Below are 16,629 nucleotides of genomic sequence, written 5' to 3' on the forward strand. Positions count from 1 at the left end.
TACTGGGGCATCAAAGGCCCAGCAGGCTCTGGCTTATGTATCTTTCCCAACTTCATTTCTTTCCACTTGCTCACCACTGTTTCCTAGTTACACTGTTCTCACCTTTTTTTTTTTTTTTTTAATGTTATCAAGCTCCCTTCTGCCTCTCAGAGCCTCCCCCCCATTCCTTCTCCCAGAGATCTTTTCTCCCAGTGTCCACCACATTACCTCATTCTCCTCTTGGTTTCCGTTTCAATGTCACCTTCACAGGGACAGTTACCCCATCACCTAAGCCAAGGCTGGCTCACTGTTCTGTATGCTCATCACCTTGACATTTAACTAATCATAGTAGGTATGGTGGGGAGTGGAGTTGTGACGGGTCAAATGCCTAGGTTCTGGAGCCAGACTGGTTTCCAGTTCTGTCTTTGATACTAACTAGCTATGTAGCCTTAGGCAAAATACTTTACCTCTCTGGATAGGACTATAATAAAACCTAGCATATAAAGCCACTGGGAGCATTAAATGAAGTTGGTCATTTATGTCACTTAGCACTTGTTTGGCATTCTCTAAATGCTAGTCTTTATTTTCATGGTTGTAAATTAAACATTTATGTAGATTAAAAAGAAGCATGCCTCATCAGTGCTGTATCCTCAGCACCTAGCACAGTACTTATCCCATAGCAGGAATTAAAGAAATATTTGTGAGTGAATGAATGAATGAATGCCAAGTGTATCCTCCAGGATATCAGAGGAAGGAAAGGCATTTTAGAGAGGAGATGGACAACTCTAGTCAAACGGTAGTGACAGCCTGGAGTACTACGTGGAGAAAATGATTTTGAAGTTGCATCTGGGGTCACAGTGGACTGTGACTGATTAATCATGTCTGCCAAGGCACTGGAAAAAGCCCTGCAAAGAAAGGGTTTGACATCTCTGCTATAGAGAACTCTCACTATCCTGTTGGAAACAGTCCAGAATTGTGAAATGACCACAGTTTGTCTCCTTTCTCTCTACTGCCTCCCTACTCCCCAACCTTCCATCTTTCCTCTGGGCACTGGCGGCTCTGTGTTGCATTGCACAGGCCCTCTGAAGCACTGTGTTTCTTTCTTTGGGCTGGTCTCTGCACCTGCTTCCATCAGCATAATTTCAGTTATCTCACTCCTGCCTTGAGAGGCGACCAAAATGAGTTGAACCAATCCACTAATCACCCTAGAATGAGTCGTCTTGACTCTTGATTGTGTTTCCCACCTCAGGAACACCTACAGTTAAATCTACCCTGGGGGTGTGGTGTGTGTGCATGTTTGTGGTATAGGGCTGGGTAATGAATCAAATGCCAGGGGGGCCAAGGATGCCTAGTGAAGGTGGCCAGAGTGAGGGCATTTGCAGCCCCCATGCCTGCCACACTGGAATGTGAGTCCCGTGCTGCCACAGCCTCCAACTTTTTCAGAGAGTGCAGAAACCTGGATTTTTACATGAAATCTCCCTAGTTTAAAAATGTTTGCAATTAGGGGAACCTGGGTGGCTCAGTCGATTAAGTGCCCAACTCTTGATTTCGGCTCGGGTCATGCTCTCAGGGTCTTGAGATCAAGCCCTGCCTGGGCTCCGTGTCCAGCCGGGGAGTCTGCTTAAGATTCTCTCTCTCCCTCTCCCTCTGCCCTCCCCCCTTGCTTGCACGCACGCGCGAGCTCTCTCGCTCTCAAAAAAAATGTTTGCAATTAAATAAAATTTAAAGAAAGCAGTGAGTGGACCAAAGAAAATGGTGTTGGGCTGTACTTGGCCCATTTGCTATCCTTGCCTGGCCCTTATTCCCCTTTCCAATCCCTCTGTAATGGCCTGGTCCTTCAGGCCAACCTTAGGTGACTTTCCCTTCATGACACCACCCCAACCCCTTCGTGGTACATCTTTCTTCTTGTAGGACACTTGGGGGGGGGTCGGTCCCTCATGGTAATTACCATCCTGAGATCTATTTGTGCTCCTGCCAGTTACGAGAATTATCCATTTCATTCCCTAAGGCGCCCAGGGAAGTATCGGCACATTTAGAGATGATGGGGGACGCTGAGATCTTGCTGGGGTCATGAAGCCCCGGAGTTAAGGGTTGGAGCTGAGATTCCAACCCGCCAAGTCTGGTCTCTACCTTGAGCGGCACTGCCTCCTTAAACTCCTCAGCGGCCGGGCGGTGGTCTCTACTCTGGACTTATCGCTGACTTTCTGCTTGACAGACCCGCGCGCGCCTCCTGGAGCTCCTCTTCCCGCCGTTGTGGCCTCAGCTACTCCCTTGCCGGGTTTTGCCGCTCACCGCCCTCCTCAGGCGGTAATCCGCTTCCGCATTTTGCGGGGCGCCGGGCGTGGAGGCGGTAACGCGCACGCGCGCAGAGATCCGGCCCGGGCCGAGCGCGCGGCCAGGCGATTGCGGGTGAGGGAAGGGCCGGCCCCGGCGGGGTGGCGGGTCCGGCGGGCTACGGCCCGGGTCGGGGCGAGCGGGGGGCTCGGCCAGGGCTTCAAGACTCCCGGGGCATGGGGGGATTGGGGGCTAGAGCCAGGGGCCAGGGCGGCTGGGGTCAGACGGGCGCGTTGGGCCGGGGACGGATTTGGGCCACCGTGACGCGGGAGCCCGGCCGGGCCCGGGCCCGTGACGCGGGCGGGAGGCGGGTGCGAGGCGGCTCCTCCTCGTCGCGAACTCTCGGTGACCTTGGCCAAGTCATTTCATCTCCCACCGAGCTGGCGCCTCCGTCTGTACAGTGCGAATTATAAGCCCTGCCTACTAGATGGGGGCGTTTCGAGGCTCAGTGGCGAGACCCCTGGAGGGGTACGTGGAGTACGGGGCGGTTTCCGGGGACTACCCACCCTGGGGCGGAGGAGAGGGGGCTTCCTGGGATAGCGTTTTATTGCAGCCTTAGGGCAGGAGCTCTCATTTCGGTATTTTAAGGACTCTGAGTGTTAGGAAGTAGTTGCAAAACTTTTAACATAAGAAAGAGACTTGAAGGGCTCCCTGGAGGCCCATGTTGCCCTGCTGTTACTGGGGTGCTCTGGCTCTGGCCGCGGAGAGACGGCTCTGTGAAGTTATAGGGAATGGTATAAAGCAGTGGACGGAGGGAGCCCCTTAGCTTTGGAAGAATGAATGTTTGTGATTCCTGTTTGCCAAAACCCTGCCTGCCTGCCTGCATAGGAATTTGTGGTGCTGGCCCGCAAGTTTAGTATGTGTCCTTGTGAGGTATTTGTGAACAGTGGAGTCAAAGAGCTGTCCAGTAAACTAATTTTGTAGGGATTGAGTGTGGAGGATCCTATGGTGCCAATAGCCTTTTTTGGGGGTGGTGTGGGATCTCAGGAGCCCTGCCTATGATGGGCAAGGGTCTGCGGTGTAATGGATACTCAATTATGAATGATAGAAAGTCACAAAAGTAAGAAGCATATTATAATTATTCTAGGCTGGAAGAAATTTAGAATCTTTGAATTGACTTAAACCTAAACTTTTCACTGCAGGTGACTAGCATGCAGATACCCATTCTCTGACTTGCTGGCCTCTACTGACATGGCCCACCGGGGTGGGGAGAGGGACTTCCAGACTTCAGCGCGGCGCATGGGCACCTCGCTGCTCTTTCAGCTTTCAGTGCACGAGCGGGAGCTGGACCTGGTTTTTCTGGATCATAGCTATGCCAAGCCATGGAGTGCCCACCCAGATGCCAGTAGTGCTCGCCCCACGCGCATGCTCTTTGTTACTCCCCGGAGGCAGCACGAAAATACCATGTGAGTTTGGGCTTCTCTCCTAAGGGCTGCCCTTGCCCTCTAACAGGACAGTAATCAGATGGTGGGGATTAGAAAGGATTTTATTATGGGAGATTGTATGGGGGCCTCGGATATTTACTTAAGGCATCTCTGTTAAGCAGTATGAGGATATCCGGCCTATATGTAGACATCTGTATTCAAGACATCTAACAAGTTAGGAAAGCAAACAGTATATCCCGCATAGTTAATAGGACTTGTATGGGAAGAGGATTATTTAGCTGGTGATGAAAAAGACAGAAGAGTTGATTTTTTAAAAATTGCCTCTCGGGATTAGGCTCATTTCTTTTTTTTTTTTTTTTTTAAAGATTTTATTTATTTGACAGAGAGATAGCCAGCGAGGGAGGGAACACAAGCAGGGGGAGTGGGAGAGGAAGAAGCAGGCTCCCAGCGGAGGAGCCTGATGTGGGGCTCGATCCCATAACGCTGGGATCACGCCCTGAGCCGAAGGCAGATGCTTAACGACTGCGTTACCCAGGCGCCCCTAGGCTCATTTCTTTTACTCCAGTGTTTTGGCTTGCTCTGTCACTGGCAATGATAACCTTTTTGAGGTAATGTGATTTCCTTTTCCTGGCTTCACCCAGCAAAGTTTAGGAGCATATTCCAAGACATATTCTGCCTTGCTTTCTCTCTTAGCTTGTCACCCACGGGTTGATGTAAACCCTTCCTAGGTCTGATTGTATTTTCAACTGGCCTACACTATAGGGTAAGGATTTTTTTCTTAAACTTACTATGTCATATGTGATACAATTACATTTAGCCTAAATAAACTTATTGCAGTTCTTTTGAGCTTTAAGGTATTCTAGTTTTATTTCAAGATTGGTTGATATATCCTATTTTGATGATCAAATCATGCCCTTAATAATTTTGTAAACTTTTTGGGGGGAAGAGATTTTTTGTTTATTTGTTTTAATCTAATCTGGCCTGGGGCATAACTCCAGAGCTCCTTTAAAGCTTCTTGCTAACACTGAAACACCTGTGTTCAGATCTTACGGTATTTTCTTAAAGTGAGATTCTGTGGACTTGCTCATTTCAGTACTTAGAAACTTACACATCTCCGTATATAGGTCCTGAAGGTGGGAATTAGCATGTTCTAGGGACTCTTTATAGGTTATTGTGTCAGGAATATGGTTGTAGTGAGGGTGTTAGTGGGAGCTAGGGAAGAAGTTGGTGGAGTCTACCTCATGTAGGAATTTGATGCTTAGAGTGGTAAGAAGTCACTGAAGGATTTTAAACTAGAGATTGGATTTATATTTTTAAAAGGTCACTTTGAATTTTTGTTGAATAGATACAGTTCAGGAGTGGAATTAGAAGACCTGCTAGGAGACCATTGCAGTAGTGGGGGCCAGAGATATGATAGGTTGAGTAGAGGCAGGAATAGTACAGATGAAGAAAAAGGATGGCCTTGAAATATATTTCACAGATAGAGCCAATAGGACCTGCTGTGGTGAATTGGAAAGATAGGCCAGGGATAAAGGAAAAGGTGAAATTAGGATGAGTCAGATTTTCGGCTTGAGTAGCTGAGTGGTACCCGTGAGTTGAGGAAGACTGGGGGTGGGGCAGTGGGGGATAGGTTAGGAATGGTGAAATCTGGAGTTTTCTTTTAGGCATACAGTCCAAGTGCCTAGCCCAGTGTCTGGTCCAGAGAAGGTAATCAGCTCTTTCACGTACCACCAAATCTAGCTGCACATATTTCACTTCATTTCATAATGATGTAATTATTCCAGCCATTGGGATAGATGCAGTAAGGTCATCATCAGGGTCAAAAAGTTAAAGCGATGTCTGATATAATGGCCAGTAGACCATTTTGATCGGCATAGTATTCTGAGTGACTGATTTGGTGCAGTGAAGAGCCCTTATGGCACTAGGATTTCATTAACATTTTAAAATACGAAAGATCCATCACATATCCATTTTTGTTTGTTTCTGTTCTGGCTCCTTACACAGTGAGTTCAATAAGGTGTCTATATTCCAGGTGATCTATCTTAGACAATCATAGGCTTTTATAGCATATAATTAACTTCCAGTTGACTTGCTAATGAAAGGGAAAGTTTGTACGAATAATTTAAAACTAGCACTGTCCAACAGAACTCTCTGCAATGAGAAAAACATTCTGTATCTGTGCTGATATGGTAGCTGTTAGCCACATATGTCTGTTCAGCACTCGAAATGTGGCTAGTGTAACCAAGGATCTGAATTTTCAATTCTGCTTAATTTTTATTAATTGAAACAGTTGCATGTGGCTTATAGTTACTGTATTAGAAGGTACATCTAGGCAGTCAGCTGTTTGCTTAGGGAATATTTTTGTCTTTTAAAAAAATAGCTGTTAGTCATTTTTTATATAGACACATTTTAAAATGACTTTGTGTTCCCCCAGCACATAACAGCATGTCAAAGGGCAGAGATCTAGACAAGTGTGGGAAAGATGACTTTGGATCATAATTTCTTGTGGGTATAATGTGCTTATGCATACTTTCAAGCTGATTGTATTAAAGAGTCATTTTTTGGCAACCAGATGATCGTTAAACACCTGTGTTGTGTGAACTACGTGTGGCCTGGTCCTATTTCCTCACCTGTTTACAGTGAATCAGACGTCCCAATAGATGTGGAGACAGTCACATCAACCCCTGTGCCACTCTATGACAATCAGAAGGCACGCAGCGTGATGAATGAGTGTGAACGGCATGTCATCTTCGCCAGGACTGATGCGGATGCCCCTCCTCCACCAGAGGACTGGGAGGAGCATGTCAACAGGTAGGCCACTGCTCAGGAGGACTGGTCACTGTAGGGTTAATGGTCATTGCATTGTAAATATTTTGTATCATCATCGTCATTGAAACACATCTCTTAGAGGAGTTTATTTCATTTGCAGCCACAGGAGTCAGAATGTTTTCTTAACTCTGTGTTGTAACTCTCAGCTCAGGATGCAGTGAGGTGCTTGAGAGCAGGGCTTGTGTCTCAGCCATCTTTGCATACCTGACACCTAGGACACTGCCTGGCACATAGTAGGCATATAATAAATGTTTACTGAATAAGTAAATGAATTAAATATGATAGGTATGACTAGTTCTGTATCTTATATAGTGCAGGTATGCTGTTGGACTACAATCAAGCCATTAAATAAGAGTACATTTGTAAGATACTGTGTTTATATGGGCTATAGCTAGAGTGGTGAAAATGTTTTGGAGTCACTTGAAAAGCTAGCAGATGTTTGATTTGAGTGGCTTTTAAAAATAGATTTGCAGTCTGTGGTTTTGAGGGAGTTTTCATGAGTTTGTTGGCTGATTTTATTCCCATGCTTCCTCCTGACCCAGGGACCCCACTCCGCTCTGGCCCATTTGTCATTGTTCCCTTTAGCATACATTTATTTATCTTTTACTTATTGCATAGAAACTTTATGAAGATAAAATTTACATACCATGCAATTCACCTGCTTAATGTGTACAATCAATGCTTTGTTGTATATGCATCACCACAATCAATTTGATGAATATTTTTGTCATCCACAAAAGAAACTCCGTACCCATTAACAGTCATTTCCCATTTCCTCCCAACCCCTTCATCCCCTGACAACCACCAGTCTACTTTCTATTTCTCTAAATTTTTCTGTTCTGGACATTTCATATAAATGGAATCATAAAATATGTGGCCTTTTGTGTCTGGCTTTTTTCACATAGCATAATGTTTTCAAGGTTCATTCATGTTGTAGCACAAGTTAGTACTTCATTCCCTTTTTATTGCTGAAATTCCATTGTGTGGATATACCACATTTTGTTTATCCATTCATCCATTGATGGATATTTGGGTTGCTAACACTGTTTGGTTATTTTGGATAATGTTGCTATGAACATTCATGTACTTATTTTTTTGTGGACATGTGTTTTCAGTTCTCTTGCATATATACCTAGGAGTGGAATTGCTGGGTCATATGGTAACTCTGTTTAACTTTTGAGGAATTTCCAGCTATTTTCTAAAGGGGCTTTGCCATTCTGCATTCCCATCAGCAGTGTATGAGAGTTCCAGTTTTCCCACGTCTTTACTAACACTTGTTATTGTCTGCCTCTTTTTTTATTATTACCATTCTAGTGGATGCAAAGTGACATCTCATTGTGGATTTAATTTGCATTTCCCTGATGGCTCTATCTACTGTGTGTAAGGGAATGTTAAAATCTTCACATCAGGAGTATTAGGTGGTAAACTTGCCATAATGTTGGAGAGCTCTTGTTTTATAATAATGGAAGAGGAAGTGGTAATTAGGAAGAAGGGTAGGAAGGTTTGAGGCAACTGGCATGGTTTCTGAGTCTGGTCAGAAGCAGGGAATGAGATTGAGCAGGTATGCTTGTGTGAGCAAGGTAGTAGCTGTGGAAGGAGGAGCAGTTCTGCACCTGGGTGAAAAGCTTGTGAAGAAGTTGTTTGGGGTTTTAATTTGGAATTGCTGTTGTGTCTTAAGAAGGGAAAATGCTCTCCAGAGCTTCAGCTAAAGAGGCAAACTTCTGCTGTGAGTGAAGATCAACGACTAGAGTATTCCCGGAGTCAGTGAACGCAGCAAAAACACTTTATCGCCGTTATTGCAGTTAATAATAATAGAAAATGGTGACAATGGTAGTACCAAAAAAGAACTACCATTCGTTGAGTGCTTTCTAGGTGCCAGGCACTGTGCCATGCGCTTCATATGCATTATTTCTTTTAATCCTCACAATAATTCTCTGAGCTATATCCCTTCTTTGTCTCTGTTTTATAAGATGAGGAAACTGAGCTCAGGGAGTTTAAGAAACCTTAGTTTAGGAAGTGATGGAGCAGGTATTTGTTCAAAGCAAGCTGTGTGACTCCAGAGCTCAGGGTTCTTGGCTATGTAAGGGCACATCTCTCAAAAAGAGAGACCAGTTAGTGGTGGCTGAACAAGGCAGCCTCACACCGTTATGTGTCCCTTTGTGGTGTTATGGGTTGTCTTATCCTCAGTTTGCAATTTCCAAAACTGCGTGGGAGAACTGCATGAAGTTATTTTTATCTGTTCACCTATGGTCATGATCAGGAGGTTTTTAGGGACTCTTCATACTTACCAAAGTCATCAGAGACAATGCATATAAATATCTGATTATTAATTTATAAGAAGAGAAATAACCTGTAAGGCAAATGAGACACTGGGGTGGCCTGGCCAGAGCATCAGTTCTCAGTAGGAGAGTTTGGGAAGCTGTTCTGTTTCAGAAGTGGGTGGTGAGTGGACAGTCTGCCCCAGAGGCACCCTCCTTCAACAAGCCAGCTGGAGACACCCATTTTCCCTCAAAGCAAGATGGGCCCACAGAGTAGGCCAGGGCACACCATCACCTGCCTAGTCCTGCAGAGAAACACTGACAGAGTCTTATCTTTGGCTTGTCTTTCTCCATGTGGACCTCCATCCTTCTGTTATGACATTGCCACAGATTGATATGATTAATTAGCGCTCAGTTTATCTCAGATTATTTGTTTTTTAGTGTCTGATGAGATTTTGGAGGAGTCCTCTCATTAGCAACAGGCTTACAAACCATCTCTTCAGGTAGGTCACTTTTGCACACAGCTAATTTCATTATTTGATGATACTGGCTTCAGTTTCAGAGGTCACCATTTTATGACCTTGTCCCTGAATTCTGGATGTGTAGCCTGTGTAGAGCTTGCAGTTAGTTCCCTATGCTCTGATTATAATCATCTTGTTGCCATTCTTTCCCTTGACTTGATTGTTAAATTGCTGCTTCTTTTCTTCCTGTATAAAATCCTGTAAAATTACAGTTTCCCACATCAAAAACTCATGGGCTATAGGACAGTGCCCTAGAAATCTGTTTTTCCTCAGAGCTCACTGATCTATCAGCAGAGTCAGAAACTTTATTTTCTTTTTTAGAGCCCTTTTCCCCCCTCTTGAATTATTTCAGTAGAAACTGCCTTTAGATAGCTTTCTGTGTATAGATAATGAAGGCCCCCTCCTACCCCCAAGTGACTCTGACTTTCTCTAGTAATGTCTGATATTTTGTGAAACAGTTTAAATATCCCTCTCTGCCTGATTTAATTGCCTAGATCAGGGGTTGGCAAACTTTGGCCCATGTGCCACATTTGACCCATTGCTTGTTTTTGTATGGCCCATGAGCTAAGAATATTTTTTACATTTTTAAGTGGTTGAAAAAAGTCAAAAGACACATGAAATCAGATTTCAGTGTCCATAAATGTAGTTTCATTGGAACATAGCCATGCACATTATTTAGGTATTGTCCATGTCTGCTTTTACACTATACCCACAGAGTTGAATAGTTGTGACCCAGACCATGTGGCCCACAAACTGAAATATTTACTATCCAGTCTATTAAAGAAAAAGTTTGCTGACCTCTGGTCTAGATCATGCTCTTGTGTCTGCATGTCAAAGTCGTGTGGCTTGTAGAGCCTTTGAAAATGATTTATATTTGCTGGCATAGCACTGTTGTCCTGAGGAAGTTGGACCGGCTTTTTTTCCCCCCAAATGTTTTATCAAATGCCAAGTTTAATTAGATACACAGCTTTTGAAAGAGATTTAACGAAATAACGCCTGGCACATGATATGTCTCAGCATGGTCAAATGGATTTTAGGACATTTCTAACGTTTCAGTAAAAGAATCTAGTGTCCTTAAGCAAGTTGTCTTATCTTAAAATTCAGAACTTCTGAATTCAGCCAAAGGAAGATTGTTCTCTGTTTTTGTTTTTGTTTTTTTTTTTAAAGATTTTATTTATTTATTCAACAGAGATAGAGACAGCCAGCGAGAGAGGGAACACAAGCAGGGGGAGTGGGAGAGGAAGAAGCAGGCTCATAGCAGAAGAGCCTGATGTGGGGCTCGATCCCATAATGCCGGGATCACGCCCTGAGCCGAAGGTAGACGCCCAACCTCTGTGCCACCCAGGCGCCCTTGTTCTCCGTTTTAAAATTTGCTCTAATCATATCTCTCAATATTATATGTACCTATCTGTGTTAATCTTAGGTTGGGTGTTTGAAATTTTGAGTCCAAAATCTTTGAGTTTCCTTCTCTTCCCTCCCTCCCTCTCCTCCTCTTTCCTCTTCCTTTCTCTTAGTGTCTAAGCAAAGAATTTTTATAATCTGGAAAAAAATAAGTGTGGCCTATTCAGTCTCTCTGATGTTCTTTGTCTCTCCCTGTTTGACAAAAAAATCCTTTAGCCATTCTAATACTGAATTAGTCATCCTTACAACAGTATCCGAGAAAGAATAATTACCTTTGAAAATGTTAGGCTTTTCTGTGATCAGTGTGACTTTGGCTGCTTTGGATAAGATGAGCCAGAGGTCAAATATCAGTCAGGTTCTAGAAAGCATGGGGAATATGAGATTTTCTGATCTCATCTAAGAAATGAAGAAAAGGCAGTTTTGCACTCATGAAAATTGAATTGGTTTAGGTGGGGGAGCACATTGACTCACCACAATTCCCATCAGCTATTTGACTGTTTAGACTTGTATTTAAAATTCTGTCTCCTGTTTTTAAAATTTTCCTTAATTATATCTTTTGCATGCTCTTTATCTTAATCTTGGGTTAGATCATTTTTTTTCTGCCCACTTAATTTTCCAGCCTCCCACGAAGCTGACAAAATATAGAGAACACGTTTCGGTTCTTGGAATCACTTTGTTATATATCCAGCAACAATCCTAAGAACTTTTTCTGGGATTTTAGACTCTCAACATTGTGGTTTTTCAATTTAATTTCAGCTGTCGTTGGTGTATGGTAGTAATTTCTAAGTAGCTTTCTAGCCCCCTCCCATTTTGTTCACATCATTTTTCTTGCTTCCATCATTTTGGGTTTCAGAATAAATATAGAGTAAGAAAAACAAATAGAGAAAACATCCTGTTATATAATAAAGAAAGGATAATTTTGGAAATGCTGTTGGTGCCTCGTAAATAAATTATACCTCATTCTCTGCCCTTGGAATTAAGGTTTGCAACATGATTGATAGACTTTGAGAAAGCACAAGAGATAGTCGAACGTGAAGAAAGTGTGTTCATTGCTTCACCTGTTTGATTTGAAGTGGGCAATATTACCTGGGGTGAGGCTACAGTGTAATACCACTTTTGAGGTGTTGCAGTTTTTTTATATATACTATTTTCACAGAACTGGAAATTTGAAATTTTTGACACAGATAGCCTTTGATCTGTCATTTCCACTTGAAGAAAATTTATCTTACAGAGACACTTGCATGCCTATATAAAGATGTAGACAGATGTGTGTATGTGTGTATTGGTGGGGAAAGGAAGGGTGGTCACTGCAACTGTTTATAATAGCGATAGAAGAGACACAACCTAAATGCCCACCAGTAGGGTAGAACCAGCCATTAAAAACAAAGAGGTGTGTTGATACGGAAATACATCCAAAGTCCACCTGAGAATTGCTGTACGTGGAGAATTGCTATACATGAGAAAGCGACTACTCATGTGAATGTGCTGTGCATTTAAATAATGTGGAGGAAAATGAGATCGTGAACCAATGGGCTGCTCTCCCACAAGCTTTCCTGATCCCAAGGTACCCTGAGTTCCAGTGTTGAGTTGAAGCCTCTCCCCACCTCCCAAATCAAAAATCTCTGAAGTATCGAACCGCAACAAAAACCGACTGGATCCTGATGAAGTAGCAGGAATTAAACCAAGAGAAGTAGGGGAAAATAAGGAAAAGGACAATTCCACAAAACCCAAGAAGGCTTTTAGTACCCCACAAGGGGGTTATGGAAGGATGGGAGGCTTGGGAGGTTAAAGGATTCAGCTGTAGCAAGGATAGCTTCTGAAGATAGAGGGTGCTTCTGAATTCTCCATCATGGACTTCAGCTGTTCTCTTACAACTTCTGCTTCCATCAGTAATCATAGCTGAGTTTTTGGTTGCTAGAAGCAACCTTGCAGGCCGAGTAGTCCACATCTATTTTACAGTCAAGGAGACTGAGGACACACAGCCAGTTCTTTATTGCAGAGCTGGTTAGAGTCCTTGCTCCTACTTAGTGTTCTCTTGCGCTGTGTGTACCTGCAGTCAGTTGTAAAACTGGAGATGTGGTAGGCGGAGATTTTATCTTACAGAGGAAATGAAGGCCCATTATTTTCTCCCTTTCTAAAGGGTATTTAATCTAAGGACAGTAGGATAGTTGTAGAAAGCGAGTAACAAAGGGTAATTTGTCCTCCGTCTGCATGTTTACTGGGCCTTGTTACTGGTATTCTTAGATGACCTGTAGAAAATAGGATATTTTGCTGGCGGTGTATGATGGAAAAGATACTAGTCTGTTATAAAGTGAGAGAAATTGAGATTGTTGAAGCTGTTTGAAGCACCTTCCTCAGTTTGCCCACCCGGGTATGGCCACACACTGTTTACAGTTGAACCTGAGTCATGTTTCTGCGTTCCTCTCCTGCACAGTGCTTAGTGTGGTGGGGAGTGTAGGGGTTGGTATCCGCACTCAGCTATTTACAGGGCTTGGAATGTAGTATGCATACAGTTCATCCATTTCATCCATTCAGCAGATGTTCAAGTGGCTCTTGTGTGTCAGACACTGTTTTATATGCTGGGGATATAACACTTAAACAAAACTGACAGAAATCCCTGCCGTGTTGCCCTTTACATTCTAGCAGAGGGAGACACGTTAACAAAGAAGTAAAATGGGTGGAGCATCAGGTGGTGATATGGCTGGAAAGGGGACTAGGGAATCTGGGTATTGGTAGTTTTAAATAAGGGTGAGTCAGGGTAAGCCTCAGTAGAAGGTAACATTTGAGCAGTGACCTGGAGGAAATCGGAGAGGGAGCTGTTGTTTCAGCTAGAAGGAATGGATGACCAGGGCCCAGTCTGTGATGTGGGAGCATGGGAGGGTGTGTGTGTCAGGGGGGATGGGGCAATGTGGTGAAGCCCAGTGAGTCAGGCAGCCATGGATGGTGAGATTGGAGAGGCAGTGGGGTCCAGATAGCCCACTGCAAGGACGTGGTTGCTTTTAACTGATTGAAATGGGGCCACTAAAGGCCTTTGAGCAGAGTGACATGATTTGACATAGGTTTTTTGATTGTTTTTTTTCCCCTCTGTAATTGACTTTCCAAGAGGTTGTACTAATTTATATTTCCATCAACAAAGTATGGAGGGACCTATTTTCTTACACTCTCACAACACAGGGTATTATTAAGCTTCTTAATTTTCACCCATTTGATAGGTGAAAAATAATATTTTATGATTTTCATTTGCATGTGTGATTTTGGAGGGAATCGACTCCTTTTTTTGTGTGAACTGCCTTTTCATGTTCTTTGCCTATTGTTTTGTTTTGAGTATTTTTATCATTTTTCTCACTAATTTTCTGGAGGTTTTTTCTTTTTTTTTATATTTTATTTTATTTTTTTAAATTTTTAAAAAGATTTTATTTATTTATTTGACAGAGATAGAGACAGCCAGCGAGAGAGGGAACACAAGCAGGGGGAGTGGGAGAGGAAGAAGCAGGCTCATAGCAGAGGAGCCTGATGTGGGGCTCGATCCCTTAACGCTGTGATCACGCCCTGAGCCGAAGGCAGACGCTTAACCGCTGTGCCACCCAGGCGCCCCTGGAGGTTTTTTTCTATTTTAATGAAATGACAGTTATTTTTCCATTGTGTTTTAACTTTGTTTATGATAATTTAGTTTTTTCCTTTACAGAAGTTTGAAATTTTTGTTTATATCTTTAATATTTATCTTTTATGGCTTCTAGGTCATATTTAGAAAGGTCTTACTCCTTATACATACATATGTATATGTATGTATATATATACGTACATTATATGTATATACACACACCACTTTTTCCTATTACTTTTAGTAACTTTTTTTTTTTAATATTTAACTTTTCTACTTAGAATTTATTTTGGTATAAACAGTGATATGTAGGGGTGCAGATTTTCTTTTTCCAATTGGCTAGTGGTTGTCTCAGCCCTATTTACTTTAATCCTACTGATTGAAATGCCACTGTGATCTCACTCCAGGTTCTCATTTGGGCCTGGCATCCACTTAAATTGTTTTTTTAAAGTAACTTAATTACCAGTTTTTGTGTGTGTGTGGCAGGGAGAGTTGATAAACAAATATTAATTGGGCATCTTCTGTTACCTTTCTCTTAGTCTCTTTAGGAAGGTTACTGGCCAGAGTTGGAGTATCAGAGTCATTAAGATTGCCCGGAGTGGGCTGAGGGGGTACTTAAATAAGCCCCTCGCCACTGTGCCGGGTGTGATGAGGTGGGAGCAAGAACAGCAGGGCTAGTTTCTAATTGCAGGAGTTTACTGCTGAGTTGGAGGAGGACACACTAAGCCTTCCCCAATCAAAGTAGAAGCGTGAATACCAGTGTCATGCAGGGATGGTGCAGTGTTAACTTACATGGAACAGACCATTCAAAAGTAAACTTGCTAATTGTGTAGTATACAGAAAAATATAAAAAACATACATGGGAAGGGGAGAGAGATAGTGTGGGGTGCAATATTAGGGAAAAGCTTAATTTCTTCCCTTTCTGTTATATTCCTGAAGATAATTTAAATAGGTCTCTTACCTTAGTCTGAGGTTTTAGTATACTGAAACACTTGTTCATCCTGTCTTTTTGTGTGAAATATTTAACTTGTGAAATTCAAATATATTATAGTGCAGTGGTGCCATGCTTTTATTTATAAATGGATTGTTTTAGCCTCTAGATAAATAATTGGCTTTCCTAGCACTGAAAAAAAAAACTTCATTCATAACTGGTTTTGACTTGTAGTATTTGTATTAATACAGATGTATACTGAGGTGATTTGTGGGCAGGATCGGGACCAGAAAGTCTAGGGCTTGTGCTCTAGCTCAGTGGTCTTTAAGCTGCTTCGAGTTATTATTGGTTCAGAGTGCAGACCAAAAACATGGCATAATCTTTGTACAGTGTACATGCATAAGGAGTGTCCCCAGAGTTTGACTTTAATTCCTCGGAGTTTCTCTTATAGGACTGGCTGGACAATGGCCCAGAACAAGCTGTTTAACAAGATCCTCAAAGCCCTGCAATCTGACCGGCTTGCCCGCTTGGCCAATGAAGGGGTAAGACTCTAGAAATTGGCCCATCGGTGTTCTCTTCCTAGTTCAGCCTTACTGGTCCCCCTCCTGCCTGCCCCAGTTGTTAACAAGGTGGCCCTCGTGTTACCACTTCACTTACATCTTCCAGGCTTGCAATGAGCCAGTGCTGCGCCGTGTTGCTGTGGACAAGTGTGCGAGGCGAGTACGGCAGGCTCTGGCAAGTGTGAGCTGGGACACCAAACTGATCCAGTGGCTGCATACCACCCTGGTGGAGACCTTGAGTCTGCCCATGCTGGCTGCCTACCTGGATGCTTTGCAGACACTGAAAGGGAAGGTAAGGCTATGACTGGTGTCTGCCCTGTCCTGGGTTGGCCAGCCTCTGCTGTGGGTTCAGGAAGTGGGATTGGGCAAGGTCACTGCCTGGTCAGCCTGGAGGACATGACTGAAGTGAACAGGTTTGCGATTAAAAATAGGAGACATGGTATCATTTCACGTTTTGTCTGGCATAAACGTCTTTAGCCCTGCTGTCTCCAGGACGAAGTGTGAAGCTTGAAAACCAAAATGTGCTTTTAGCCTCTCCAGCCCTGCAGCTTGTGGTTTGAGTCACCTCTGAGGTGAGGTGAAAAAAGAATTATCATGGGGAAGATGGAGGGTTTACCAGGGAGGTGTGTTGAGGAGGCAAGAAGCAGACTTGGGTGTTTGGAGTGCAGGGCTGCGGAGTGGGGAGATTTCCAGAGCGCTGTCCATTTTAGGCTGTGCTCTCAGCAGTGGTTCCTCTACTGACAGACTCGTGTTTTCTTAGACTGTCAGGTTCACGACAAATACTTTGGTTGTTTCTCTCTAAAACTTTTTTGAATTTATATTTAATTTTT

The 16,629-nt window shown here is 43.3% G+C and overlaps 2 protein-coding genes across 12 annotated transcripts in view; one reads left to right on the plus strand and one right to left on the minus strand.

Annotated features, from left to right (window-relative positions):
• Positions 1–2,230, minus strand: part of FER1L5 (fer-1 like family member 5) — a 62,617-nt gene extending 60,387 nt beyond the window's left edge. The window contains 1 exon segment of the mRNA XM_034657270.1: positions 2,110–2,230. The gene's annotated coding sequence lies outside the window, so the exon portion shown is untranslated.
• Positions 2,231–2,306: 76 nt separating this feature from the next.
• KANSL3 (KAT8 regulatory NSL complex subunit 3) overlaps positions 2,307–16,629 on the plus strand; it is a 39,815-nt gene continuing 25,492 nt past the window's right edge. For 2 of the 11 annotated variants that reach the window (XM_034659043.1, XM_034659050.1), the window contains exons 1-5: positions 2,308–2,388; positions 3,456–3,719; positions 6,339–6,509; positions 15,691–15,781; positions 15,906–16,091. In XM_034659043.1, coding sequence (XP_034514934.1) covers positions 3,505–3,719; positions 6,339–6,509; positions 15,691–15,781; positions 15,906–16,091 — 663 coding nt within the window. In that variant the 5' untranslated portion in view covers positions 2,308–2,388; positions 3,456–3,504. Of the gene's footprint in view, positions 2,389–2,640; positions 2,782–3,455; positions 3,720–4,391; positions 4,462–6,270; positions 6,510–9,268; positions 9,289–15,690; positions 15,782–15,905; positions 16,092–16,629 lie in introns of those variants that run through there. The other 9 variants (XM_034659045.1, XM_034659044.1, XM_034659046.1 and 6 more) reach the window with 9 other exon arrangements.

This window comes from Ailuropoda melanoleuca, chromosome 4 (genome assembly GCF_002007445.2).
Source record: "Ailuropoda melanoleuca isolate Jingjing chromosome 4, ASM200744v2, whole genome shotgun sequence".
NCBI classification, from domain to species: domain Eukaryota; kingdom Metazoa; phylum Chordata; class Mammalia; order Carnivora; family Ursidae; genus Ailuropoda; species Ailuropoda melanoleuca.